Raw genomic sequence first — 27,537 nt, 5'->3', positions numbered from 1 at the left:
CAAAAATCTGCATTGGAAGTGGGAAACGCTCTCTGATTGATTGATTGATTGATTGGCGGGCGCCGCAGTCCCTCTTCGGAGAGGGAATTCTGCCAGCTGGTGTGGCGTCAGAGACTGGCTCCGCCAATCAGTGTGAAGCCAGCCCCATCTGGGTGTTAGCGGGGAAAACAAAAGACCTTACTGTATAAAAACGTCTGTTTTATTCTTGTCAAACATGTCAGCTTTTGAGCGGTATAACACTGGCTGGCATTCCTTTTGGCCAGATTGAATAAAATTGCCTTGGTGGCTTCTGCTTCAACTGGTGAGATTTCTTTGATTGGGGAACATTGGATTTTAGTTTTAAGTCTTGCCAGGCACGGACTCAGCAGCCTAATGCCGGATCTTGCTATCCACTTGTCGGGTTTCAGTATCCATGTGCTGGGTCTTGCTCTCCATGAACTGCTCTAAATTGCTCGATTTCACCCTTTCCCCACTTGTTTTCACATTTGCTATTCAGCCTTTGGTGTCTGCAATCAAGAGAGATCTGGGTGTTAGCAGAATCTATTACAAAAATGTAACGATAAATCTATATCTGTTTGCTGATGATCTAGCTATTGCTTTGGCCACCCCAGTCCAGAGCTTAGAGGCAGTCTTTAAGACTTCGAGTCAACACAGCAAAATTGAGCCTATTATGCTTTAATATGTCACAAGAACATCAAAAGTTCACCCCAAATTTGTTTTCCACTCCTGGAATTTCTCTGAGACTTTGGGATGTCTCCAGGGGATTTTTTTTGAGCTAATTTCCCTCTTCTATAAAGGTAATTAAACAGAAATGTCAGATGTGGCGGGAAATCAGTGTCTCTGGGCTAGGAAGAACAGCAATATTCAAAACTATGCTACTTCCAAAGTTGAGGTACCCATTCCAAGTACTTCCCATAAAAAACCTTAGTAAAACTGACAAAAGTACTGTAGAATTGTATTAACCAAGAGAAAAGATTTTTAAAAAACTCAAATCCGTTATGTATAGCAAAATTTAAACAAGTGGACTAGAGACACTGCACTTTTTATTGTATTGTGAAGCCTATCAGATCTGACAACTAATTAGAATAATATGCAAACAAATTACAAAGTAATTGACATCAAAGAAGATTGGATAAAGAGACTAGGATTCTGGGATTTTCCCCATCACGTTCTTAAAGAAATCAAAAATCCTTACTTTTAAATTTTCAACCTGGCATAAATGGAAAGACAAGCTGTTCAAAACTCCATCCGTATTGACCCCATTGCTTTGTCAGCAATTTTTTTCAATGTAATGATAGCAAAAAGATCTCTATAGACTCACTACTTTTTTCCAAAGTAAAAACAAAAAAACAAGTAACCAAAAAACAAGTAACCAGGTGTGTCTTAAAACACTATAAGGCACACCTATATTTTAAAAAAACCCACTTTCTTAATTTCCAATCACAGTGTAAAATGTAAATAGACCATTAATTCACTTTTTCTGTTTAGCCACAGGGCTTGAAATTGCTTCAAGGTGTGTGATTCTAAATGATTTATCAATAGACTCTTAGATGAAATGTCTCTAGGATATTGCTTTGATGGAAAAACTATCTTTTTGCCTTTGACATATGAATGGTGATCAGATAGACATTGGTTTCCTTTTATTGACTTGATTAATCATACATCTTCGGGTATGTTTTCACCGGCACTTTAAGCTGCAAGGGAACTAATAATTTTCATGATGGTAACCTTTTATCACCCCTCCAAAATGCATGTGGAATCATGTTAAGGTGCATCTACCCTGTATGCAGTTTGATGCCATTTTAACTGATATGCTGAAGCCAAAATGCAGCTACCTGGGTTTGAAGGCAACAAACCGAGGTTTATTAACATTCAGCGCTAAAGGATGTCTGATAGAATGCCTCATCACACTACAGCATGGATACACTTTAAATCCGGAATTCTAGGGTTTGTAGGTTAGTCTGTCTGAACAGTTATAAGGTCCCTCTCTAAACTACGAAATTCCTGAGTTCTAGCCTGCTGCTAGAGACCCAATCTACTTTGGAATACGGGAATGGTGAGGTCTCACTGCTGCAGAACTTATATAGAATATATAGATATAGATACAGATAATTCATAATAGCCTTGTATCAAGTTCATCTTTTAGGAGGAAAGTCTCTTTTTTTTTTACTGCAATGGCTCAGTGCTATGGAATCATAGAATGTGTAGTTTGGTGAGTCATCAGAGAAGGCTAAATATCATGTAAAACTATATCTCCCACTGTAGTTTCTTAAATGTGGTGAGGGTTCCATGATTGTGATCTGCTTCCTGTATCTTGAAAATTAATATTTGAGACACGTTATTTTATATTTGTGATAGTTTATATAAAGCTATAGCCCTCACACATGGCCTCTTCTACACTGCCACATAATCCAGATTATTAAAGCAGATCATCCATATTATCTACTTTGAACTAGATTATATTAGTCTACACTGCCATATAATCCAGATCAAATAAGATAATCTGGATTTTATGTGGCAATGTAGAAGGGGCCCAAATCAGGCAGACTGCCAGTTTTGCTGTTCTACAGATTAGTGAGTTAGAACCTTATCTGAATCATATGAAAAAGATGCACAATCCTAAGAAAAAGAAAAGTGACTTCCCATTGGAAGAAGTGATACAGTTAACCATTGAATCTTGCCACTTGAGGTAGTGACCTCATTTTGCTTAATGGTAGATCAGTCTTACTCATTATAGGGGTTTTTTATCGTGTCAGAAGCGAATTGAGAACATACTGCAAGTTGCTTCTGGTGTGAGAGAATTGGTCGTCTACAAAGACATTGCCCAGGGAACGCCCAGATATGTTGTCATTCTTCTGGGAGGCTTCTCTCATGTCCCTATATGGGAAGCTAATGCTGACAGATGGGAGCTCACTCCGTCTGGCAGATTCAAACCGCCAACCGATGGAGCCTGATCTCTAAATTATTTTGTCTGATCAAAATTCATGTCCACATATTTTCATATAAGTATTATTCAATTATATCCTTTATCAAAAAGTTATCAATTAGTTGAGTGACCAGAATGTCTCCCTGACTGATTTACTAATTTCATCAGGGTATTCTCTTTATTTTTCAAAAGTGGAGCCTGGAAAATTAGGTTTGAAAAATCAATTTTAATATTAAGTGTGAGAAATGACTAGATTGGTTCATTGTCCCAATGGTTAATAACTGAACTTGTTGGATTAATTGAATCAGCACTAATTAATCCATTACTTGAAAAGCTTGTTTTTGGCAACAGACGATGGGATTAGAAGGAGAATGGCCTGGAGATAGTGAGATTCCAACATCATATCTGTAAACTGTCAGGTTGGGAAAGCTCCTTATAGTCTGTAACATGAACATAAAAGATTTGATAGCTGAGTATACTGTCTGAATTTAAAGCAGCATTAAAGACCAGTCTCTTCCAGCAAACCTATCCAGATTATTTTTAAACTATGAATGCTAAACGATTAATTGTACATTATGTAACAATGGTTTATATGTATTTATTTTATATGTTCTTTTACACTGATGTCATGTGTTTTATCTGGTTAGTGTATTTTTAATGAATAGTGTTTATAACTGATGGTGTGTATTGTATTTTAATATGCTGTTGTTCCCCACCTCAATTTATAGAGAGAGGTAGGTAAGAAATTATTGTTGTTGCCTTTGCTGCATGGGAGTTCATTTTACAAATAGTTCGATTCAATTTTGCTACTGATTTGCATCTCTCCTCTCTTCTTTCGACTTGATCTTACCTCTGTCAACACTTACACTTCAGTAATCTCTCAAATTCCTTGTCTGTTAAAGATCATATGGGATGATCATAAAAGTTAGTAAGGAAAGATGTATGTATTTCAAATAGAGGATGGTGACCTATCACAAGTGCAGCAAAAAAAAATGGTTGAATAGAAAGATCAAGGGTCAAGAATTTTTAATCAGATATGCTTTGAGGGTCCCTGAACATATGAAGAACATTTTTGGAACAACTGCGCTAGTGCATCCTCTTTTGCCTCCCAAATTCCCTCTCAAAGAGCATGATCTCAGAAGACTGTGTGAATATGCAATAAAGTTAGAGATTCCCAGTTCAGTCCATGATATTTCTTATTTAAAATATTGGATATCAAATAATCCCACTATTCTGCTTTTCTAAGCAGAAATGGGAGAACATGGATTACCTAGCAATTGTCTTTTGACTTCATTTTATCAAATTGGTAAAAAAAAAACCAGGATGGTTGAAAGGCAGCATGTAGGGTAAAGGTGGGAACACCAAGAGGAAGAGGGCTGGAGAAAGCATTTCGCTTATATATGAAATCATTGTGTGAGCACTCGGAAACACACTAAGGAGTAAGAAGTGATTATTTGCATCTTACCCTGATCAATAGGGGAGATTAACAACGTATCTGCACTCCAGAAAGTCCAAAATAATTTCCTCATAAACCAAGCCGATATAGAGGAAGGAGAGATGCCTGACATTGTGCATTTGAGAGCTTCTTGCTAAGCAAATTAATCACTTCTCACCCTCAATTCCATTCCAATCCAGGATTCATCTATTCTAGTGCTTCTTAACCTGTGGGTCTCCAGATGTTTTGGCCTTCAACTCCCAGAAATCTTAACAGCTGATAAACTAGCTGGGATTTCTGGGAGTTGTAGGCCAAAAACATCTGGGCCCACAGGTTGAAAGCACTTCCAGGAAGCACTAAATCACAGGATTTAAACAGAGGTAAAAAAAAAAATCCCAGGACTTCAGAAGGGGTCCACATACAGACCTGTTAGTCCTGGGATTTCTGCCTCAGTTGTCCGAGCTTGCTGCTTTGCTCCGAGATTTAGAGGCTCCCAAGATGACCACTTGTGGGACTTCTGTTGGAAACCTTGGCAACCTTTTTTTGTAAAAACCCCAGGATGCAGATGTACGGATACACAGATATATGGATATGTGGACCTCTGCAAAAGTTTTTTATTCTGTCCAGAAAAACTTCCCCCCCAGATGTTTCATGAAGTATCTGCCACACAAACAAACCTAATGGGGTAGGACTACTTCTGCCCAAGTCATCACTGCACAATGAAACAGGAACACACACTTTCAAGCCAGGAACAGAACTTTGTCATTATTGTCACTTTTACAGCCTGGCTGCCTAACCATCTGTCGAGACAGATTTAGTTGTGCACTTGTGGCATGGAACAATAGGGTGCTGTTCCTGGGTTATACATGGCTGTTCCTATTACCCTCCTGCATGATCTTGGCTCTCAGTATTTACATTCCTCTCCAGCACATCTATGTCCCAACAGCCAGTAGTAAGTTTTTGCCATTTACTAAACTGTACCCATGTTGTCAGCATACACCCAATAAGGAACCAACATGTATAACCTGGCAACACCATCCTGTTGTTCCCTGGCATAAGTACACCACGAAACCCTTCTGCACAGATGGCCATACAACAAGGTCTGACTAATTACAGCAGTTATGACATTCTGTTCCTGGTTTGAAAGTGTCTGTTCCTGTTTCATTGTGTACTACTTAATGTGAAAATACTTGTTGCACCCCAGAAATTCATTTTTTCTGCCACAAACGTCATTAAACAGGTGAAGGACAAAGTTCCTCTTCCCAGGACAAAGTTTTTGCCCTCTACTCAAATGTCACCTTCCTTTTAGGAACTGACCAATCAGGAACAAACATCTTAAACCCAGAAACAAACCCAGATAAAAAAATTATGTGATTTCCGATTGCACTGACATACAGACATGCGGAGATCTGGATATTCTGCTAAAATCTGCAATATTCCAGTACCTGGAAATTTCGTGTTCTTTGCCTTTTGTAGTGATTGCTTCCGGGTTTACAGGCATCTGGCCACCCTCCTGATTGCCGCAGAAGCTCCTGGGAGAAAGGTACTGTTGGATGGGCCCTGAGAACCATTAATCTATTCTCTTACTTCTTCAGTTGCCTCACTGTTCTTCTGCTCCTTGGTATCCTCTCTGTCTCTCTGTCTCTCTTCCTCCCCTGCCCCCCAAAAAGACCATGCTTTCACAGGTCTGAACATCATACTAACAAGTAAGCCAGTAGCAAACCTAATGCTAGTCCTGATCCTAATGCTACTTTTCCCGAGGCCTTCTGAACCTGACAGAGGGTGCATCTACACTGTAGAATGAATGCAGTTTGACACTATGATAACTGCCACGGAATCATAGGAGTTGTAGTTTTACAAGGTCTTTACCCTTCCCTGACCAAAAAATTGTGGTGCCTCACCAAACGACTACTCTCAGGATTTCATTGCACTGAGGTATGGCAGGACCTTTCTACACTGCCATATAAAATCTAGATTATCTGCTTTAAACTGGATTATATGGAAATTTAGTCTCATATAATCCAGTTTAAAGCAGATAATGTGGATTATCTGCTTTGATAATCGGGATTATATGGCAGTGTAGCAGGGGCTGTAGTTAAAGTGGCATCGAATTGCATTCATTCTACAGTGTAGATAAGCCCTTAGAGAGCTCATCACTACATTCTGGTGGCCTACCTTGTAGGATCAACTCCAGCACTCATTAGGCAATCAATGGTGTTACATCATGCTGTATAAAAAAGAAATCTAACAAACTCAGAATTAAACTATTTAGAAAGGTTTTCCGAGCTCTGTAAAAGGTTTTAAAGCCTTGTTTAAAATCAAGAGTATTACTTTTGTCTCCAAAAGAGCTCTTTAGAATTCTTCAATGTTACCAATTATGGATTGTCAGAATATAGATATAATTCTGTATAGTAGTAATATGTGTGAACGTACAAGGCCAGTAGCCTGAGAGACAGGAGACAATAGAGAATATATGAATGAAGTTACGAATGAATTACATACCAGGTTGACTTTTGAATGCTTCTAGCTGTGGTTGCATTGTAGTTACCCTGGTTACATAAAAGCATTGTTTGTTTCTTCAAAGTTTTGGGAAACGTGTGAGAGAAAATCTGTATGTTCTTCATTGACTGCCCCTCTGGAAGCTACTAAGTTTACCCCACAAAGTAAAATTCTGCTATCAATTTAATGAGACCATCTCATGTATCTAACTAAATAAGTTAGTTAACCCATCATAACCTGTACCCTGACATATTGATTCAGGTGCCTCTTGAATCGTTATTGTTGTGACTCTTTTAAAATGAATGACTAAATAAGTTAACTGAAAATGTACTACTGTATGACATGGGGTTGGACTGGATGATGGCCCATGTAGTCTCTTCCAACTCTATGATTCTGTGACAAAATGGAACCATGCCACTGCATAATGTATTTCATTTAAATTAGTAGGTGGTTTTATATGCTATTTTATGTATATTTGTTTTGTGTAAATTGAAACTGTTACTGTTTTATGAATGTTTATGTATTTTACTGTACCTTGTGTATTCTGCTGCACTACTACGTACTTTTATAAGCTGCCCCAAATCCCTGCTGGGAGATGGTGGCGGGATATAAAGTTATAATATAATAATAATACTTTATTTGTATTCCACCCTATCTCCCCGAAAGGACTCAGGGTGGATTCCAGCATACACAAACACAAAGGACATTCAATGCCTAGAAACAACCATATCACAGATAAAGGCAAAGGTTTCCCCTTCCGGCTCTGAGGGGAGGTGCTTATCTCCATTTCGAAGCCAAAGAGCCTATGTTGTCTGTAGACACCTCCAATGTCATGTGGCCGGCATGACTGCATGGAGCGCCGTTACCTTCTCGCCGAGGTGGTACCTATTGATCTACTCACATTTGTATTTTTTCAAACTGCTAGGTTGGCAGAAGCTGGGACTAACAGCGGGACCTCACCCCATCCCGTGTATTTGAACCACCAACCTCCCGATCAGCAAGTTCAGCAGCTCAGTGGTTTAATCCGTTTTGCCAAGGCGGAAATAATAAGTTTTTTATTGTTCTTACTTGATACACAACAAGGTTAGTACACAGCAAACAAGATCATTATGCTGGCTGGATCACACGTCAGACACTTCCCAAGTGTATTATTATTATTATTATTATTATTATTATTATTATTATTATTATTATTATTATTTTATTATTTATCCACAGTTGGCTGATAATGAAATGTTATATTTATTTCATGCAGAAATTATATAAAAAAATCTTTTAATACTTTGGGCCCTATTTTTCAGGACATTAGGAAGATTGAGAACCACTGGCCTAATGAAATATTCACATAATCTCTTTTTTGTATCACACAATTATAAAACATATTCCAAATTGGATAAAACATCTTCCTATTTTTCTGGCATTCTTTGGGAGGTTCTGAAGAATTACATTGTTGTTTATTTGGCTACAGACATGAGTTCAGTCACTCCTCTAATGTTTCCAGCTAAATGCCACACACACACACACACACCCTCCTCACCCCCATAGCCATTGCTTTTCTGACAAACTAGTACAGAAAACAGCAACCAGAATGCCTTCCATCTCCCTTGCAATTTTTCCATACTGGTTCTTACACTTGTTTGTTGCTGTTGTTTGTTTTGTTTTGTTTTTAAGAAAATGCAAATGGCCTTCTATGCCCCCCAAATAGGCAGGGTGTCAATGCTGTTTCAGCAATCCTTCCCTTCTGAAAACCTTCTGAAGCTGTAGATCACATTGCAGCTCCACTCATAACAAAGCTCATGAAAAACACTATTTTTTTCTCTGTTTTTAATTTATCAAGACTTTGAAGGTGAAATGTAATTTTCTTCAAGAAAGAAACCTATATGACAGCCAGTTTGATTTCAGCCCATAAGCACGTTGAAGATGACGTCATGTGAAAGATGCACAAACATCCAGCCAATATGCAAAGGGATGTCAGCATAAGAAATTGCTGCTGAATATTTAAGACAGCCCAGATATTTTTAAATGCCTGAATAAATTTTAAAAAAATGTTTTCTTAGTGCCTAGAAGAAAGCAAAGCTGGTGCCAGACTTACCTGCCTGCAAGATATGTGCATAGCTATCAAGAAAAGCTCTATGTTTGCTTGTAATTTAGGAAGTTATAAAAAAAACTGTCATTTCTCCAAGTTGTTTAAAAAGGACAGATTTAGTTAGGATTCAATCTTCCAGTGAGACGCTGGCATTGAAGACAATTCAATACCTCTACATCTATGGTCCTGTTGAAGTTAAACCAATTAATTCAAATGCCGCTGAATGTCTAATTGCATTTTTGCAGCATTCAGAGAAGACAGATGAAGAGAAAGTGAAGCAGAAGAATCTGGGCGCTTTCCAATTGCCAGAGTTAAGAAAGAGCAAAGATCTTCATACTGAGTTTGAGTGACAGGAGAGAAAGTAATGTCAGCTTCAAAAGAGGCAGCAGGGATGATGATACCATAAAAACTCAGTTAGCTTTTTAAGCTGAGAACAAGTTATCAGGGAGACAAGGTGAGCTATGAAATGGATTGAAGAAAAATCAATCAGCTGTGAAAAGATAGATTTGAAATCCCAGGTTTACAAAATTGCTCCTCGTGTTAACATGTTAATTTTGTACTGCCATGTGTTATTTTGAGTGGGCCCTCTTATCAATCCAAGGACTAAGATCTGCCACACATTAAGCAAAGATTGGGAAACCTCTGATCTTACAATCAAATATATACCCCACCACCACCACCACCCGGAGTTAGAATCCAACCATGCCACACACTTTTTTCCATTATTGCTGTTGTTTAGTTATTTCCCATTTTCTCTTTTCTAAATGCTGAGATTCATCTTTTAAGGCAGTGGTTTGCAGTCTTTGTTCCTCCAGGTATTTGAGACTTTAAATCCCAGAAATCCCAGCTAGCTTGGTCAACTGTTGGGAATTCTGGGTCCAAAATATCTGGAGGACTAAAAAGTGGGAACCACTGCCCTAAGGCTTACTCGCTGTTACTAATAATTAAGCTAAAACTACATCTCTGGTGGCACAGTGGGTTAAACCACTGAGCTGCTAAACTTGCTAACTGAAAGGTTCGTGGTTCGAATCCGGGGAGCAGGATGAGCTCCTTCTGTTAGCCCCAGCTTCTGCCAACCTAGCAGAAAACATGCAAGTGTGAGTAGATCAATAGGTACTGGTCCGGTGGGAAGGTAATGACACTCCATGCAGTCATGCTGCACCCATGACTTTGGAGACATCTATGGACAATGCCGGCTCTTCAGCTTAGAAATGGAGATGAGCACCAACCCGCAGAGTCGGACACGGCTAGACTTAATGTCAAAGGGAAACCTTTACCTTTACATTCTTTTGCCTTTAGTTCTCTGCCTCATTCCCCGTCCCTGCTTCTCTGAAATTAAATTTTGCTCATAGATTAAAATGGTTTTCCCTCCTTGTATTAAATTGAGCCCCTCCCCAACGTAGCTGGGTCAAAACTGAATTGGCTCTTGGACCTATATCAGTGTAATTTGTCCCTGACTTTTTTTTTAGAAACCGTTTCAGGAAAATATGAGGGGAAAGGGCTGAATGCACAAGTCAGATCAAGAAAGTTATATGGATGTCTAACACATCAAACTGCCAACTCACAGTCACTTTAGATATATCATATTTTTTTATTAACAGAGTGTTTTTTTAAATGCCAATGATATCAGCTGGAGGGACTACTCTGGACCAGAGCAGACTTGGAAAATCTGCTCTTGGAGAATGTAACCCTTTTCTCTAATTAGTTTTGAGGAATATCCCTTATGGTGTAATTAGGAGATTTACTCTTGCAGCTGTGCTCTTTTTTATGGTTTATATATTTTGACTGGTTGGCTGTGATTAGTTCCTAGGCAATGGCAGCAACAGCACCAATAATAATAATAATAATAATAATAATAATAACAACAACAACAACAACAACAACAACAACATCACTAGCAATAATAATACAATAATAATATAGCAACATCAATGTACATGGTACTTTACAGGCAGAACAATTTTTAAAAGCCTTGCCAAAAACATGCAACTTGTCATACAAATACATGCACAGAGGAAGGAAAGAATAATACAAATACATATTGAATTTCCCTTCTCTGAAATGCTTGGGACCAGAAGTGTTCTGAATGTTGGGTTTTTCTGAGTCTTAGAATACTTGCATATACATAATGGAGAAAGGACCTATATCTAAACATTAAATTCATTTTAAGTTTCATATACAACATACAGAGTGTTCTGTTTGTACTATGTGAAGTGCAGAAGACAAATGATGGCAGTAGACTGCACTGAAGACATTAGATGATGAACAAACAAATGTATCCCTGATATTTTGGGTGACATTATTAGAATCCATTGTGGGGTTGCCACAGTAAATCTGTGTTTATGGTAGGGTGTTATCATACGTTTCTGTCTATGTTATGTTTAAATAAATAGTTTGGGGGAAGGAAGCAAGTATAGGTCTCCCACCAGAAGCCTGTGAAATTGGAGCAGTGTTGTCTGGAACGAGTAGCAGTCGATCGAGGATGGATTTAAAAGATTCCAGTTGTGATATTTTATCATTTTCTATTTTGGAGTTGTCTTGTTATACATTATTTCTATATATCAGTCTTGACTGGTTGGTTTGTTTTTTCATGTAATTGAGTAAATATTAAATAAACATTGTTGTCTGAAGAAAGCCAGCTCTAGTGATGCATTTTGATTCCCTGTCTCTCAGATTCAAGCAAATGCTGTTGTGTCAGAGAACGTGGCTATAGACCAGGCACCCCCAAACTATGGCCCTCCAGCTGTTTGGGCCTCCAACTGCCAGAATTCCTGACCATTGAACAAACTTCTGGGTGTTGGAAACCCAAACAGCTGGAGGCCGCAATTTGAAGATGCCTGCAGTTTAGACAATATATTTAATGGTGTTTTCCTAGGCTGGATACATGTAAGTGTGCACAGCAATCAGTGGGTTTTTGATATAATGTGGAGTTTACCTTCCACTATGTTGTTGCATAGTGGTGTCATGAAAGTAAACCTGTTGTGAGAGCTCTTTTGGGTTGAGGTTGGTGTTAGGATGAAAGCTGTTGAAATTCTGGTGTAACTTCTGAAGTGATTCCTTTCCATATGTCCAGATAATAAAACTGTTCTCTACCCTCAGGGCAAAGAGAAGTTTGGGTTCTAGGAACAGAGAAAGTATTTTTCCAGGGTGTTTCATCCACAAATTCCCCTGCAAATTTGAGGCAAAAGAACCTGAACAATTTAAGAATTACTGTAAAGCTTAGTGTGGAAGAAGAGCTTTTAGTAAGTTACTCTTCACAGGTAAAAGGCGAGATTAAAGTACTTCAGGGGCTATGTTCAACTTAGCATAGGACCTTACCCTTTGATCATCTGCCCATCAACTAAAGTGAAAAATGTAGAGAAGTTCTCTCAGGAAGTCTTGTAATCACAAATTGAATGATTTCCCCCCTTTAAGTTGTCAGCTATGGTCTTAAAATAGCTGTAGCTGATAACAGTCCGCACTGGCTTCAAGAAATGTAATTCCATATCCTGACTTGCTGCCCATGAGAAAAACTGCCTGCCTCTGATGTTAAGCTCTTCAGAGGTAAAATTAGCAATGGGCAGCCAAGTGGGATATGCCTGCATGTGAAGCATTTATCACATATTTAGCATGAAATACATAATTAATGTGTATTAGAATAGGAAAAAAGCTTATGGGGAGAGAGAGGTGTCCTAGGCAGCTAATGCCGGTGACACTGTCCCTCTCTGCTGATGGAACCCCAAAATTACTTCTTAGCATTGATTTTGAAAGCGAGTGTTTGTTTTAGGACAGCCTTGTGTCCTTTGTGATTCTAAAGCCGACTTTCATTTAGATGAGCCATGTTGTAATCTATAAAACAAAAGGTGATCCGATACTTTAATCTTTCCTATTAAAGAGTTATTGCATTTGTTTTCTCATTATTCTTATTGCACTTAGGAATGTTTTAATGTTACTTTCATATTAGAACCAATAAATACATCATTCTCAGATGACATGTGTAATTTGTCATATTGCACATGCATAAATCTTCAAGACTCAAGGACTTGGTATTGGACTTAAGCAAGTGAACCTGTGACGTTTAAAAAAAATGAGAAGGTGTTCTTATAGACTAGTTGTTCCCAACCCGTGGTCCATGGACCACCAGTGGTCCCCAAGAACTAAAAGATGGTCCACAGCCACATCGTTGCAAGAAGAGTGACTTGGAGGGTCCAACTTTGCCCATGCCTACGTGCCTTCCTCGGGCTGTCCTTTCAACAAATGTATGGCGCCACTCACGCCGTTCTTATGCTGGGAGGAGGGCAAGACATGCGATGGCTGAGAGTACTCCAGAGGGCTCTCAGCTGCTGTGTGCATCCCCCCTCATCCTTTTTGCATAAGGATGCGGTGGGCCACCATGTCCTTATGCCAATACGACAGGGAAAATGAGGAGGGCCTGAGGTTAGCGCCCAAGGGGCGGCATCCAGCCCCCAGGCATTAGTTTGCCCATTCCTGGTGTAGATGTACCCTTGGTCCAATGCTCAAACTAATACCACACTCATTGTCCCAAGCTGTCTTACAATGTTTTACTCCCTGGAAATGCTGAGTTCTTAATCTTCAGTCTTGAAAATCCCCCTCAGTAAATCATGCCATAATTGCTCATCATCTCACTCTTTAATAGGAGTTTCAGAGCAGACCTCTACTTCTAGTCAGATTTGCTCAAGATTCAATTCTTCCTCTGCCCCTTTTATTTCTCTGGACATCCTCTGGACAGTTCCTCTGTGTCTATAGAAATATCTCCTTGTAATTGTTAGTAGCTTTGATGTCAGGGATGTGATGAATTATCTCTAGGCTTTATTCCAGATTTTAAAGAAGCGATCCAAAGTATTGAAATGTTTGAGGGGATAGATTTCAATATCAGAGATAGGACCTTTAAAGGCTAGTCTAAAACTCAAAGTAGAAACACCACAGCATAGTATGGGGTTCACTGACTGCCATTCTCTCTTTCTTTCTATCCCTAAATATCACTGTGTGTTATTTTCTTGGTACTTATTTTTTAGTCTTTTTGGTCCATAAAGAATAAATAAAATAAAATAGTAAATTAAATAAATGAAGTTAAAAAAGCATTATATTTTTATTTCAGCAAAGCATTTGACAAGAATTTTGTGTTATATCCTTGTTTTACATCATGTGTTCAGTTTAATATTGAGGCATTCCAGAGAATTTCCATCAAGCAAGATGGACTTCCATTTCCGGCAAATTTCAAGCAGTAACTACTGTGGCACTAATTGCTTTTTATATTGTCACAACTAAATACATAAGTAGATGATGAAAAAAAATGTCAAATTTCTTCCCAATCAATACAATTGTATTGACTCAATATTATATGACTACCCTCCATCCCCTCAGTTTAAACTTTAATTGGATTAGCTCAACTAATGATAGTGTGGTGGATGGGTAACAAAATAATTCCACCCTGTACTTTGTCTATAACAGTGGTTCCCAACCTTTTTTTAACCAGGGAGCACTTGACCAGGGACAACTCTCCAACAGAGAGAGTGCTCCAGAGTGCTCTCTGCCATTACGTATCTCGTCCTCCTGGCATAATGCCGAGAGGACAGCCCAAAGATCACAAGAGAAGAATCGGGGAGGATGATTGGGGCAGTCACCGCATGTTGCATTTCCCTCCTGGCATAAGGATGGGGTGAGAAGCCCCATCCTTATGCCAGGAGGACAACCTGAGGATGACCCAGACCCTGCCCTACCCCCTCCCAGCCCCACCCTCTCACAGCCCTCTCCCTCTCGAACTCATCTCAGCCAGTGCGTGCCCAGCCCTCTCAGTCAGGCCCACAATGCTGCCCCAAGGCAAAAAGGTTTGCCAATGTCTGATCTACACTGTACTGAAGGGGAAAACTCAAGAAATCCTCTTCCCCTTCTCCAAAAGGGCAGTGCGGAGACGGATGACATGGATGAGTTGGGTCCATGAAGAAATCTTTATTTGCCAGCCAGCAAATGTTGAACAGTTGGCACAATGCACAAAGAACTGCCGCCACCTCCCCGCTGGGGTGCAGCCTTTTATCTCTTTACAGCGGATTGAAAGAGCATACTTTTAATTGGTTATAAAATTTTGTCTTTTCTCACCTATGGCTCACTTTCACTTACTGTATTTGCTCATAGTAGAAAGCAAGTAAACAACTGAAGTAGCTATGTCTCCAGGTGTCAAGTGCTGGGCAACTGCCAAATACCAGTCTTATCTTCTAGTCTCATACATTATAAATTGGGAGGGGGGGCAGTTTCTAAAACTACATCTCCTATAGTATATTAATGAAGTTTGATAGTACTTTAACTGCCATGGTTCAATGCTATGGAACCACAGAGTTGTAGTTTCACCAGTCCTGCAGCCTTCTCTGCCAAAGAGACTGGTGTTTTACTAACTACAAATACCGTGATTCCATATCATTGCACCAAGACAGTTAAAGTGATATCAAACTGCATTAATTATACAGTTCCACTGCCATGGCTCAATGCTATGGATTCATAGTTGGTAAGATACTAACCTCTTTGGCAAAGAAGGCTAAAGACCTGGTGAAACTGCAACTCTACTGTTCCATAGCATTGAACCATGGTGGTTAAAGTGGTATCAAACTACCGTAATTTGACATTGTAGGTGCACCTCAAGACTCTGGAGACCAGGGATCAAAATCCTTCTGAGCCATGGGAACCCATTGGGTGACCTTGGGTAAGTCACACTCTCTCAGCCTCAGAGGAAGGCAAAGGCAAGCCCTCTTTGAACAAATCTTGCAAAGAAAACCCTGTGATAGGATCGCCATAAGTCTGGAATGACTTGAAACACCCAACAACAACAAAAACATCGTGGAGGGCAACTGAGTCCCTGGACAGAACAGGCAAGAACAGTTTTCCTGTTCCTAATAATCTATACACATAATAAAAATGGAAATATGTGTATATGTGTCCACTTACACAGACAGTCTCCCACTTCCACAAATAGCTATAGCTCCCACTACTCAGGAGACACCAATGGCCTTTCGCTCCAATGACATTGCAGGTTATAGTGAGCACTGTGAACATGTACAACCCCTGCCAGTGTCCTCCACAAACACAAGACTGTCCCCAACCCAAGTGAAGGCTGTCATACTGGGACAATTTCATTCTGGATTTTCTGTTTTCCTCCACCATAAACACCCTAGTGTTTCTTAATCTCTCCATTGATGTGGAATTTGCATGACCCCATCCATTGCCTCTCCCTTAACCATTTCCTATCCTTTTCTATAGCACACAACAAACAAAGGAATTGATCAGCAACTGAACATACTAGAGAGGTTTGGGGAGAATTCACCATGATTTATAGGAGTTGTAGGTACTGGGATGTATAGTTCACCTGCAATCTAAGGGCACTCTAAACTCCACCAACAATGGACCTGGAACTCACTTGGCACACAGAACCCCCATGAGCACAAAAAATACTGGAGGTCTTTGGAGGGATTTATAGGAATTGTAGTTCACCTACATCCAGAGCGCACTATGAACTCAAACCGTGATGGATCTGGACCAAACTTGGCATGTATACCCAATATGCCCACATTTGAATACTGGTGGGTTTTGAAGGGAATTGGCCTGGACATTTTGGAGTTGTAGGTACTGAAATTTATAGTTCACCTGCCATCAGTGAGCACTCCAAACTTCACTAAATATGGAATTGGGCCAAACTTGGCACACATGACCAGCAAAAAATACTGGAGGTCTTTGGGGGAAATTCACCTTGATTTGGGGGAGTTGTAGTTCACCTACATCCAGAGAGCACTGTGAACCCAAAACCAATGGATCTGGACCACACTTGGCACACATACCTGATATGCTGAGATTTGATTACTGTAGGAGTTTGGGGGAAACTGACCTTCCTTTCTGGGAGTTGTAGTTCACCCACAACCAGAGAAACGGTGACCTCCACCAATGATGGATCTGGTTCAAACTTGGCACACAGAACCCCCATGACTAACTCAACCTACTGGAGGGGATTGAGGGGACTGACGCACCATAGTGGGAGTTGTAGTTCACCCTGCAGCCAGAAAGCATACTGAACCCCATCATTTCTGACATGATGTCAGTTGTAGTTAATTCACAACCGTATGCATTTTGTACAATTAAAAATGACCTTTTCAAATAACCCAAGCAACGTCGGGTCCCCAGGCTAATAATAATAATAATAATAATAATAATAATAATAATAATAATAATAATAAAGGCAAAGGCTCTGGCATAAACCAGTACAGGTGGTCCCAGTGGTAATTGGTGCCCTGGCAAACGATCTCAGCCGGCATTTGAAAACTATAAACATTGACAAAATTATGATCTGTCAACTGCAAAGGGCCACCTTACTGGGATATGCGTGCATCATCCGAAAATACATCACACAGTCCTAAGTATTTGGGAAGTGTTCGACTTGTGATTCTATGATACGAAATAGAGCATATACAGTAGAGTCTCATTTATCCAAGCTAAACGGGCCGGCAGAACCTTGGATAAGCGAATATCTTGGATAATAAGGAGGGATTAAGGAAAAGCCTATTAAACATCAAATTAGGTTATGATTTTACAAATTAAGCACCAAAACATCATGTTATACAACAAATTTGATAGAAAAAGTAGTTCAATAGGCAGTAATGTTATGTTGTAATTACTGTATTTACGAATTTAGCACCAAAATATCACGATATATTGAAAACATTGACTACAAAAATGCCTTGGATAATCCAGAACCTTGGATAAGTGAGTCTTGGATAAGTGAGACTCTGCTGTACATCTCGCTTACTGTGTCATACTCTGTCTTTGTGTCAATAATAACAATAACAATAATAATAATAATAATAATAATAATAATAATAATAATTTAAGGCCAAGATCGAAAAATCAGCTGATGACCCAAAATGCAGAGTGTGCAAGGAAACCGATGAAACCATTGATCATCTCCTCAGCTGCTGTAAGAAAATTGCACAGACAGACTACAAACAGAGGCACAACTACATGGTCCAAATGATTCATTGGAACTTATGCCTCAAGTACCACCTCCCAGCAGCAAAGAACTGGTGGGATCACAAACCTGCAAAAGTATTGGAAAATGAACATGCAAAGATACTGTGGGACTTCCGAATCCAGACTGACAAAGTTCTGGAACACAACACACCAGACATCACAGTTCTGGAAAAGAAAAAGGTTTGGATCATTAATGTCGCCATCCCAGGTGACAGTCGCATTGACGAAAAACAACAGGAAAAACTCAGCCGCTATCAGGACCTCAAGATTGAACTTCAAAGACTCTGGCAGAAACGAGTGCAGGTGGTCCCGGTGGTGATCGGCACACTGGGTGCCATGCCAAAAGATCTCAGCCGGCATTTGGAAACAATAGACATTGACAAAATTACGATCTACCAACTGCAAAAGGCCACCCTACTGGGATCTGCGCGCATCATCCGAAAATACATCACACAGTCCTAGACACTTGGGAAGTGTTCGACTTGTGATTTTGTGATATGAAATCCAGCATATCTATCTTGTTTGCTGTGTCATAATAATAATAATAGGAATAATAATGTGTCAAGACTCAAGAAAAGTCTCTGGGATTTCAGGGATGTTGTCTGTCGCCTGGTGCAAGAGGATTTCCAGGTGGACCCTGGGAAGAGCCTCTGGGTTTCTCTCTGCCAGGGCTGGGATTGGCACCCGCTGGCACAGGACATACCCTCGAATAACCTGCTCATGTTCCCAAGAAGAAACCGCAGCAGGAGAGTATCACGCACACAACCGGGTAGATCTGTCCTCTCTTCCTTCCAAGAGAGAAAAAAAATAAGAAGAAGCCAGGGAAGGGAAGCGCGAAGTTGGCAGCTAACTAATTCCACTGCAGAGAGTTGGGGACTGCAACGGCGCGGAGGCAGCGGCTTTTGTTGACAGAGGCGGCGGCGGCGGCCGGTGGGGGAAGAGGCTGCGAGAGAAAGGGGTCCAAGCGTTGACCAAAAGAGCCCCACACCTCTCCAGGATCCCCCTCCTAGCCCCTAAGGGACAGCATCTGGCTTTGGGGGCTCGCCAAGACACGATCCGGGTTGTTTGCGGATCACACTGCACCTGGAGAAGCCGAGCGCGTCCTCTCGGTGGAGCACAGCACATCCCGCCAAGGAGCGAAGCCGCAGGAAGAGTCAGGGAGATGTTCGCCCCACGTCCCTCTCTGGGGCGGAGAAACTTCCTTGGGTCCTTCGGGCTCCGGCTTTGACCCCAAGGCGTGGGCTGCCGGGTCTGGGATGGCCAGGGATGGCTTCGGAGGGGGGACCCGACCCCGCCGCTGAAACCGAGGCCAATCCGCCAGAAGAAACAGCAGCAGAAGATGAAGAAGAAGAACAAGAAGGAACTGCAGCTCCTGATGCTGGAGAGGAGGTGAGACGCCAAGGGCAAAGGAGAGCCTGGGATGCAGTCCATGGCGGTGTGTGTTTTGTGTGCGTGCCTGTGTGCTGATGGGACGCTGGAAATGGGAGCAACTGAAGTGCCTTTATAGAACCAGGGGGTAAGATTAGAAACATCCATCTCTCGCCCTCCTTCTCTCTCTCACTCACTAAATCGGGCATGGACAAACTTGAGCCCTCGGGGTGTTTTGGACTTCAACTCCCACCATTCCTCACAGCCTCAGGCCCTTTCCTTTCCCCCCTCAGCCGCTTAAGCTGGGGAGGGGAAAGGAAAGGGCCTGAGGCTGTGAGGAATGGTGGGAGTTGAAGTCCAAAACACCCCGAGGGCCCAACTTTGCCCATGCCTATACTAAATGCATCCACACATCTTGGAGTTAGAAGACAGGCAGACAAATGAGATGGAGAGAGAGAGAGATCTACAAGATATAAGTGTGGCCCAAAGGCCATGGTTCCCAACCTTTAGTCCTCCAGGTGTTTGGGACTTGGACTTCCAAAATCCCCAGCCATCTTGGCTAACTGCCAGGAATCCTGGGAGCTGAAGTCCAAAACACACACTTGACCCGGAGGACCAACGGTGGAGAAAGGCGATGAAGCAAGGATGACTCCACTGTTGTGTTTTTATACACAAACTTTCCTAGCCACCCAAAATGACTCTTTGAAACAGGGGCATGATGCAAAATAAGTCACATCAAATGATGGAAGCAGGAGATGGAAGCATGCTTGTTTTGGGGCTACTGTGAGTTTCTACATGTTCTAGAAGCATTCTCTCCTAACGTTTCACCCACATCCAAGGCAGGCATCCTCAGAGGTTGTGAGTTATATTGGAAACTAGGCAAGGGAGGTTTATATATCTGTGGAAGGTCCAGGGTGGGAGAAAGAACTCTTGTCTGCTGGAGGTAAGTGTGAATGTTGCAATTAATCACCTTGATTAGCATTGAAAAGCCTTGTAGCTTCAAGGCCTGGCTGATTCCTGCCTGGGAGAATCCTTTGTGTTAGCTGGCCCTGATTCTTTCATGTCTGGAATTTCTGTTTTCAGAGTGGGGGGGGGGGGGGAGGAAGGGAGGGAAGTAGGAAAGGAAGGAAGGAGAAGAGACACGGAAGCTGTTATTAGTCTAGCTGGAGCAGTCACTCTGTGTGTGTGTTCCTTAATATCACCCAACAGTTTGGTGGAATTAATCCACCAGGAAGCCAAAGGCAAGGGAGTCTCCCAATTCTGAACTCCAGAGCTGTCCAAGGTTCTGGAACGTTTGTTTTGGGAGTGAGCGCTGAATATATTGACCACATATTCAGAGGTTCAAAGAGTTCTGAAGAGGACTTGAATATTAGTAGGCCCCTAAAGGCACCAGATCATCTGATCTTGGATGCTAAAGAGGATCAGCCCTTGATTAATAATTGGATGGGAGACTGCCAATGAAAACTGAAAAATGCTATATTTCAGAGGAAGGAATTAGCAAAACCACTTCTGAGTATTCCTTCCTTAAGAAAACTCCATGAAATGCATGAGGTTGCCATAAGTCAGCAGACAACTTGAAGATACATGCACTACACACTTATACTCACTCACAAGTGCTATTGCTGCTTGAAACCATAAAACTGAACATAATCTGGCTACTGGTATTTAAAAACTCTAAAATCAGGACAGTAAATAAAGAACAACACTCAGAAGACAAGGGAATTCTAGACAAGAAACAATCAGGGCCAGTTAATACCTCCCAACAAATGATTCCCCCAGACAGGAAACAGCCAGGCTTTGAAGCTGCCAGGCTATTCAATGATAATCAAGCTGGCCCATTGCAACATTCACACTTGCCTCAGGCAGACAAAAGTTCTTTCTCCCACTATAAACATTCCACAGATATATAAACCCCACTTGCCTAGTTTCCAACAGACCTCACAACCTCTGAGGATGCCTGCCATAGATATGGGTGAAACATCAGGAAAGAATGCTTCTGGAACATGGCCATACTGCCCAGAAAACTCACAGCAACCCAGCTATTGCTGCTGCCTGGGTGATATTAAGATAATTTAATTTTCAAAATACTGTGTGCTGCAGTTGACTGGATGAACTTCAGCAAATCATTGTTCTCTACCAGGATTGTAAAACATGCTGCAAATATGCTTGGGTCTCTTTCTGTGAACTGTAAATCTTGTCAACAAAGCAGTGTGCATATTTGATGGTTTATATTCTGGTTGTAATATATTGTAAATGTAAAATAAACCTCTGATGCATGGCTTCAATACACAACATTATTAATGGTGAAGAATTTTAGCAATTGCAATCTAACCATGTATAGAGGATTCCACTTTGTCCATGCTTGGTATATTGCATGGGAATATGAAAAAACGAATGAAGCTTTTCCAATGGTACATCACTCAGATGCTATAAATAATACTTTGTTGTTGTTGTTGTTGTTGTTGTTGTTGTTGTATGCCTTCAAGTTATTTCCAACTTTATTGAGATAATGTACATACCTGAAAAGGGCACAATATCTTATTTGATATTGGAAGTTTACAAAGCTCCTTCCAGGTTAGTACTTGGATGGGAAACCACCAATCATTACCTGGAGCCTTAGGCTATTACAAACTTCTGTTTCAGAGAATGGAACTGGCAAAACCATTTCTGAGTATTCCTTGCCTAAGAAAAACCTGTAAAATTCATGGGGTCATGATACATTGACAGGGGTGACTTGAAGACACATGCACACACATATACTCCTTATAAAAATCCCTATGCACGTATTATTGAGGGATACAGTAAAATAAACATGTGAAACTAAATGTGACTATGTAAATGCAAAAACACACAACCTTCTCCACCAATTTGGTTTCAAATTGAAATATGATTATCACAAGACTTATATTTCATACATCACAATTGGGGAAAGGCCAGACCCTGCTCTTCTAATCACATTTCAAGCCACTCTCTTTGGATTGGTCAACTTCTCAACATTCATTATAACCATGAGTGATTTCAGTCTATGTCCTGTCCTGAGAAATCAGTTGATTATTACATTCTTGGCAGAGTGTTACAAATATCAAAGGAGCCCCTGGTGGCGCACTGGCAGGACTGCTGACCTGAAGGTTGGGTTGCTGATCTGAAGGCTGTGAGTCTGAATCCGGGAAAAAGCGGATGAGCTCCCTCTGTCAGCTCCAGCTCCCCATGCAGGGACATGAGAGAAGCCTTCCACAAGGGTAGTAAAACATCAAAACATCTGAGCATCCCCTGAGCAATATCCTTGCAGACAGCCAATTCTCTCACACCAGAATCAACTTTCAGTTTCTCAAGTCACTCTTGACATGAAAAAAATACCAGTAACCATTAATTTAGTTTAGAATGGCATCATGAGGCCACTATAGTTTTTCTACGCTTTAATTTTTACTCAAATGATTTCAATTTGTTTCCCATGTTCTAAGTTGTGTATCTCACATGACTGTATACACATCTTTAACATATAATATTCATCTCATTTCCTATTTGGTCTATTTCTTTGAAATAGTTATGTTTCAATTGTTGCATTTCAATCATGAGGCACATCTATTGAATCATCTTCTTCTGTTAAGAGTTCAGGCTCATCTTGCTCTGTGCATTATTGTAGAGACATCTAATGTCAGGGGCATTCTCTCCAATGATTCCTTTTTTTTCTGCTCACACTCATGTTCTTTTACTATTGACCCAATTCCCTTATATCATTGAGCATATTGTTTTCAATATCTGGCGCCGCACTTCCCTCTGGAATACTACTTCTCTCCCCCATGTAACATGGTTCAAAACCCTTCTGAAGAGATTTGCAAGACCCTGCAGGCCTCAAAGAAACTTCTGCCAGCTTTGAAGAAAACAATCAGGACCAGACTTTCAGGGTAAGAAGTGCCTCCCTAAAGAAGCAGGGCTAATTTCAGTCGTCTATTTCACTTAGTCCTTTCTTAGCAAGTCTGTCAGCATATTTGACAAGTGGTGCTAGGTATTCAAATGTAGTGGAAAGACCTACAGGACACTTTGACACCTGATCTGAACTGAAGAGTACTGCTTAGAGGCTTTACTTATTCCCACAACTTTCTTTTCTTTTCTTCTTCTTTGTTGGTATGTGTGTATGTGTTTAGCACAGTTGTGTCTGGCACACTGATCTAGTTGAATTCTTATTTATTTAGGCTGATGTGTTTGCATCCAATAAATCTTGTGTGGTATGTAGTGATATCATAGTTTAGACACACCATCCATTTATTGTTAATGCAATAATGCTGCAAGCAACATGGTCAGTAGCTGTGTTGCCTGAGAAATTCTGAAAATGTTGGATTGAAAAAATGTCACATTTCCAGGTTCTGAGTGTCATATGCTGTCTGCATATCCAGCACATTCACACTAAAACAGCATGGACACCTTGTCCAGTCTAAAGCAGTGGTTTCATTCTTTGGTCTTCCTGATGTTTAGGACTTCAGTTCCCAGAATGCCTCACCATAGATGAAGGTGTCTAGGATGGACCTATGGGAGTCGGAGGCCCAAATACCTGGAGTAATAACATTTGAGAACACTTTATCTGAAGGATGAATGGCTTTCTAGAATTGTTTTTCTGAGGAAACCTACTGCAATGGGATAATAGCAAAGCCAAGGCAGAATATACAATTCTCAGGAACTCCTGAGCACAACAAGAAAATCTATTCATGGCTTTTTGGATCCTGTTATTTATTTCACTCATTTTGCCTGCAAAATGAAATGGCTGTCATCCAGGGGTGCTTTTAGGTTGCCTCTTATGTCTCAGTACAAACATGGGAGCGGCACAATCCAATTAGTTAATCTTTTCAAGTGAACAAAAGATAGCTTCAAGGATCCAAGGACACATATAACCCTATGGGAGAAGTTCACAGGCATGATACTGCAAATATTGAAAAATGGAAAATTTAAATTAACTTGGAACATGTCCCATAGCCACTATGGGGACATGATGTAAGAGTACTTCCTCTAATACAAAAAACACAGGAATGTTGTTTGGTAGTCCAGCATCTAAAAATATTGATTACCAATGCTTGTATTTTCCTAACCGAATGATGAATCTTGGTCCCTGTTCTGAACAGCAGTGAGCAAAAAGGCTGTTTAATCCAAACATCTGCCTTCAAGAATTCAGCTTGCTCCTACTCTGCCAAAATGTTGGTGCTCAGAAGGTTTCTTTCAGTATTCTCTGACCCGGTACTCTCAGGGTATATTAGATTACAATTCCATGCTAGCTGGAGAAGATGAGATTTAGGGAGGTGATATTAGTTGGATTCTGGGCAATGGCCAATTAAATGCTATTGGTCTGCAGTCCTGTGACCACCGTCCTGTAAATAAGCCCCATTGAACTAAATAAAGCTTCCTTCTGAGTTAGCTTACACTGCTCCATTTCTGGTTTAGATGTTATGCCTTGGATATTTTACTTTAACAGTCCTCCCCGCTGTATTGCTAAGCCCAAATAGAAAGTCAATAATATTTCTGAAAAGATCTGTTTCACCACAGTTTTGGGATTATCCTGTTGGTTTCTACTTAAAATCCAAAATTTGGGGGGAAGGATCACCCCAATAGAACTAAATCCTAAATCCTATAGCAACCATTATCTCCTATACACAAAGCAGTGCTTTTCAGGACCTCATCACACTAGAACTTGAATCCACTTTAAATCCACTTTCGGAAGGGGGCTTTAAACAGCTCAGCCAGACAGGTCCTGGGCTTTATCAAACTACAAACCTCAAAATTCTGCAGGAGGCAGAAACCAGATTTAAAGTGGATTCATGCTCTAATGTGGTCTCTGTCTCCAGATTCATGATTTCTGAATGTAGATTATGACTGGAAAGCAAATCTTTTACATATTTAGTTCTGTTGGTGTGATCTTTTACCCCCAAAATTGTGTTTACAGTGCAAGTCAACAGGATAATGTCAAAGCTATTATGAATTAAATCTTGTCTAAATGTAGATTCTGATGGAAAACTAAGTAAGGCTGTGCTGAGTAAGGCTGAAAAGAGAGTGAGAAATGTGGACTGTTGTTTGCAGTTGGACTGCAATCTCCAAAACTTTCCTTACCATTAACTATTGCTGGATTATATAGCCCAAAAACATCAGCCAGATGGCATTTTTATTAACCATCATGAAAAAGGAGGAAAGCAGAGATAACAAAGGGAAGAAACAGTAAGCCAGAAGCCCAAAATGATGTTTGAAGTGAAGGAAGCCTGTTTTGAGTCTCACTTAAAATGACCTGATGGTATCTGGAAACAAAAATCAAGGCAGACAAGGATAATTGGGAAAGAGAAGATACAAGTCCTGGTAAAGAAGGCAAATGAGAAGTGCTGCCCCTGCAGTTGGGCAGAGCAAGGCAACTACCTCAGACTGTTGACTTGAGATAGCATGAAAGGGCAGGGTTTGTTTGTTATTTACTTTAGTATTACTGTGGTTTTTCCCATGAAAGGAATGGTTAGATTTTTGTTGTTTCTTGTTGTATTTTTACTACCAGGAAGGGATAGGAGTAAGATTTTCTACCTCCAATTCCAGTTGGCTATTTCGGGTAGAAATTCGAACACCTTGACTTGGGGCAGGGGTGCCATTTGATGTGCTCCTCATTCAACACAATGTCTGGAGTATACTCTTTAAAGATGGAAAAGATCCTAAGAGACATTGCTAGATAAGGAATCAAATAGAGAAGGGAGAAAAGGATGGAGTGGGTAATTTCAGGAGGTATACAGACCTTAGTGCCCTCCTTGTTGGGCTCACTAGCTACCATACACTGCTCTTGTTCCACGTTTTGGGGGTGAAGAAGACCTGGTAACACCATCATCCCATTTCTCTTTCAAATAGAGAGACCTCCAGATGTTGTTGGAGTATAACTCTAATTGGTCTAAGTCAGCCCAGTTAAGTTCAACAATATCTGGTGGGCAGCCTTTGAAAGAGGGCAAGTGGAAAGTCAAACCTTGCTTTTAAGTGGAATTTTGCTTTTGGGAACATTATTCCATTTGGAAAAATGGGGTGCATTCTCCACATGCACCCTGATTTAAAGTGATATTATATTGTCAGGTGGCCCCTGCAAATTTGGGAAGGTAAGGCTGCAAATGTCATTCATGCCCCTGGGAATTAACCAAAACAAGTTCACTTTGAGCTTTGAACCCATGACATGGGAAATGGAGACTGCCATTCCTAAAGTACTGACACCTTTTATCTGCCTAGGAATAGCAGTACTAGGGAGCAAAGACTAGTGGCCAATCAACTTGCAGACAAATTTAGTGTTCCAACTGTTTAGAATGGAGTTGTCAATTAATTCTTTTTGTTAGTTGAATATGTGTTTCAAAAATTCTCAAGAAGGTTTCTGAGGGTGAAGGAGAATTCAGAGAGGAAACATTCCTTTTACTGTAGTCTCTTGCGTCCATAGAAACCTAACACATTATGGGAGAGAGGCACATTTTCAGAAGATGAGAGGAGGAAGAAAAAAGGGCACAAAATACTTGTGTTACTCCACATATAATTGCTTTTCAGTCACACTGTTTCTTGCCACTTTGCTAGTTTTACAGAGAAAGTGGCTGTTATGGACTTTATAAGCATTTGAGTGGACCTGTAGGCCAACTACATGCTCCAAAGAGATACAGCCTATTAGTATAAATAAAACATATGTATCCTGGACTGACAAAATTATTTCCATATAGTATAACCCAGAAATCTAAAGCACACTTGTGTTACTCAATCTCCCAATGGTGACCAGCAGCTTCCATGTCACTGTGGTGGTGAATCTGGTCTGGGTTTTAGTTTGAACCTCATATGTTAAACTTTGGGGAATCAGGGACTCAATCTCAGGGGGAGTCTACATAGATAAAGAAAAGTGGGCTCATCTCTACAATCAACAATGTCTGTCCTCTCCCCATAACATATGCCAACTCCTGGTGAGTATCATGGGTTTTCTTGCTTTGATCTGACTTTGCTGGAAACTCCATGGTGTCCTGGAACTTCACGGCAGTCTGGATAGCTGAATTGGGTCAGATTTATCCTGATAGCCAGTCCAGACAGACATCGTGCCATCACCCTGAACCTTATCAGATGGCCATTTGTAAAGTGGGGGACAGCAGGGGAAATCGTGGAGCAGCAGAGGGAACTGTCACACTATGTTCCCTACCATTGGGTCTGTAGTATTCCTTCCCACAACATTTCCTGGTCTGCCCCTGCTTC

The 27,537-nt window shown here is 40.7% G+C and overlaps 1 protein-coding gene across 2 annotated transcripts in view; it reads left to right on the top strand.

The window, feature by feature from the left end:
• Positions 1–18,606: 18,606 nt before the first annotated feature.
• The window catches only part of LOC100563580 (transmembrane protein 151B), a 30,397-nt gene continuing 21,466 nt past the window's right edge, over positions 18,607–27,537 (top strand). For both annotated transcript variants that reach the window (XM_008104350.3, XM_003214579.4), the window contains exon 1: positions 18,607–19,341. In XM_008104350.3, the coding sequence (XP_008102557.1) occupies positions 19,219–19,341 (123 nt within the window). In that variant the 5' untranslated portion in view covers positions 18,607–19,218. The remainder of the gene's footprint in view (positions 19,342–27,537) is intronic.

This window comes from Anolis carolinensis, chromosome 1 (assembly GCF_035594765.1).
Source record: "Anolis carolinensis isolate JA03-04 chromosome 1, rAnoCar3.1.pri, whole genome shotgun sequence".
Lineage (NCBI taxonomy): Eukaryota > Metazoa > Chordata > Lepidosauria > Squamata > Dactyloidae > Anolis > Anolis carolinensis.
This window is presented reverse-complemented; position numbering and strand designations above follow the sequence as displayed.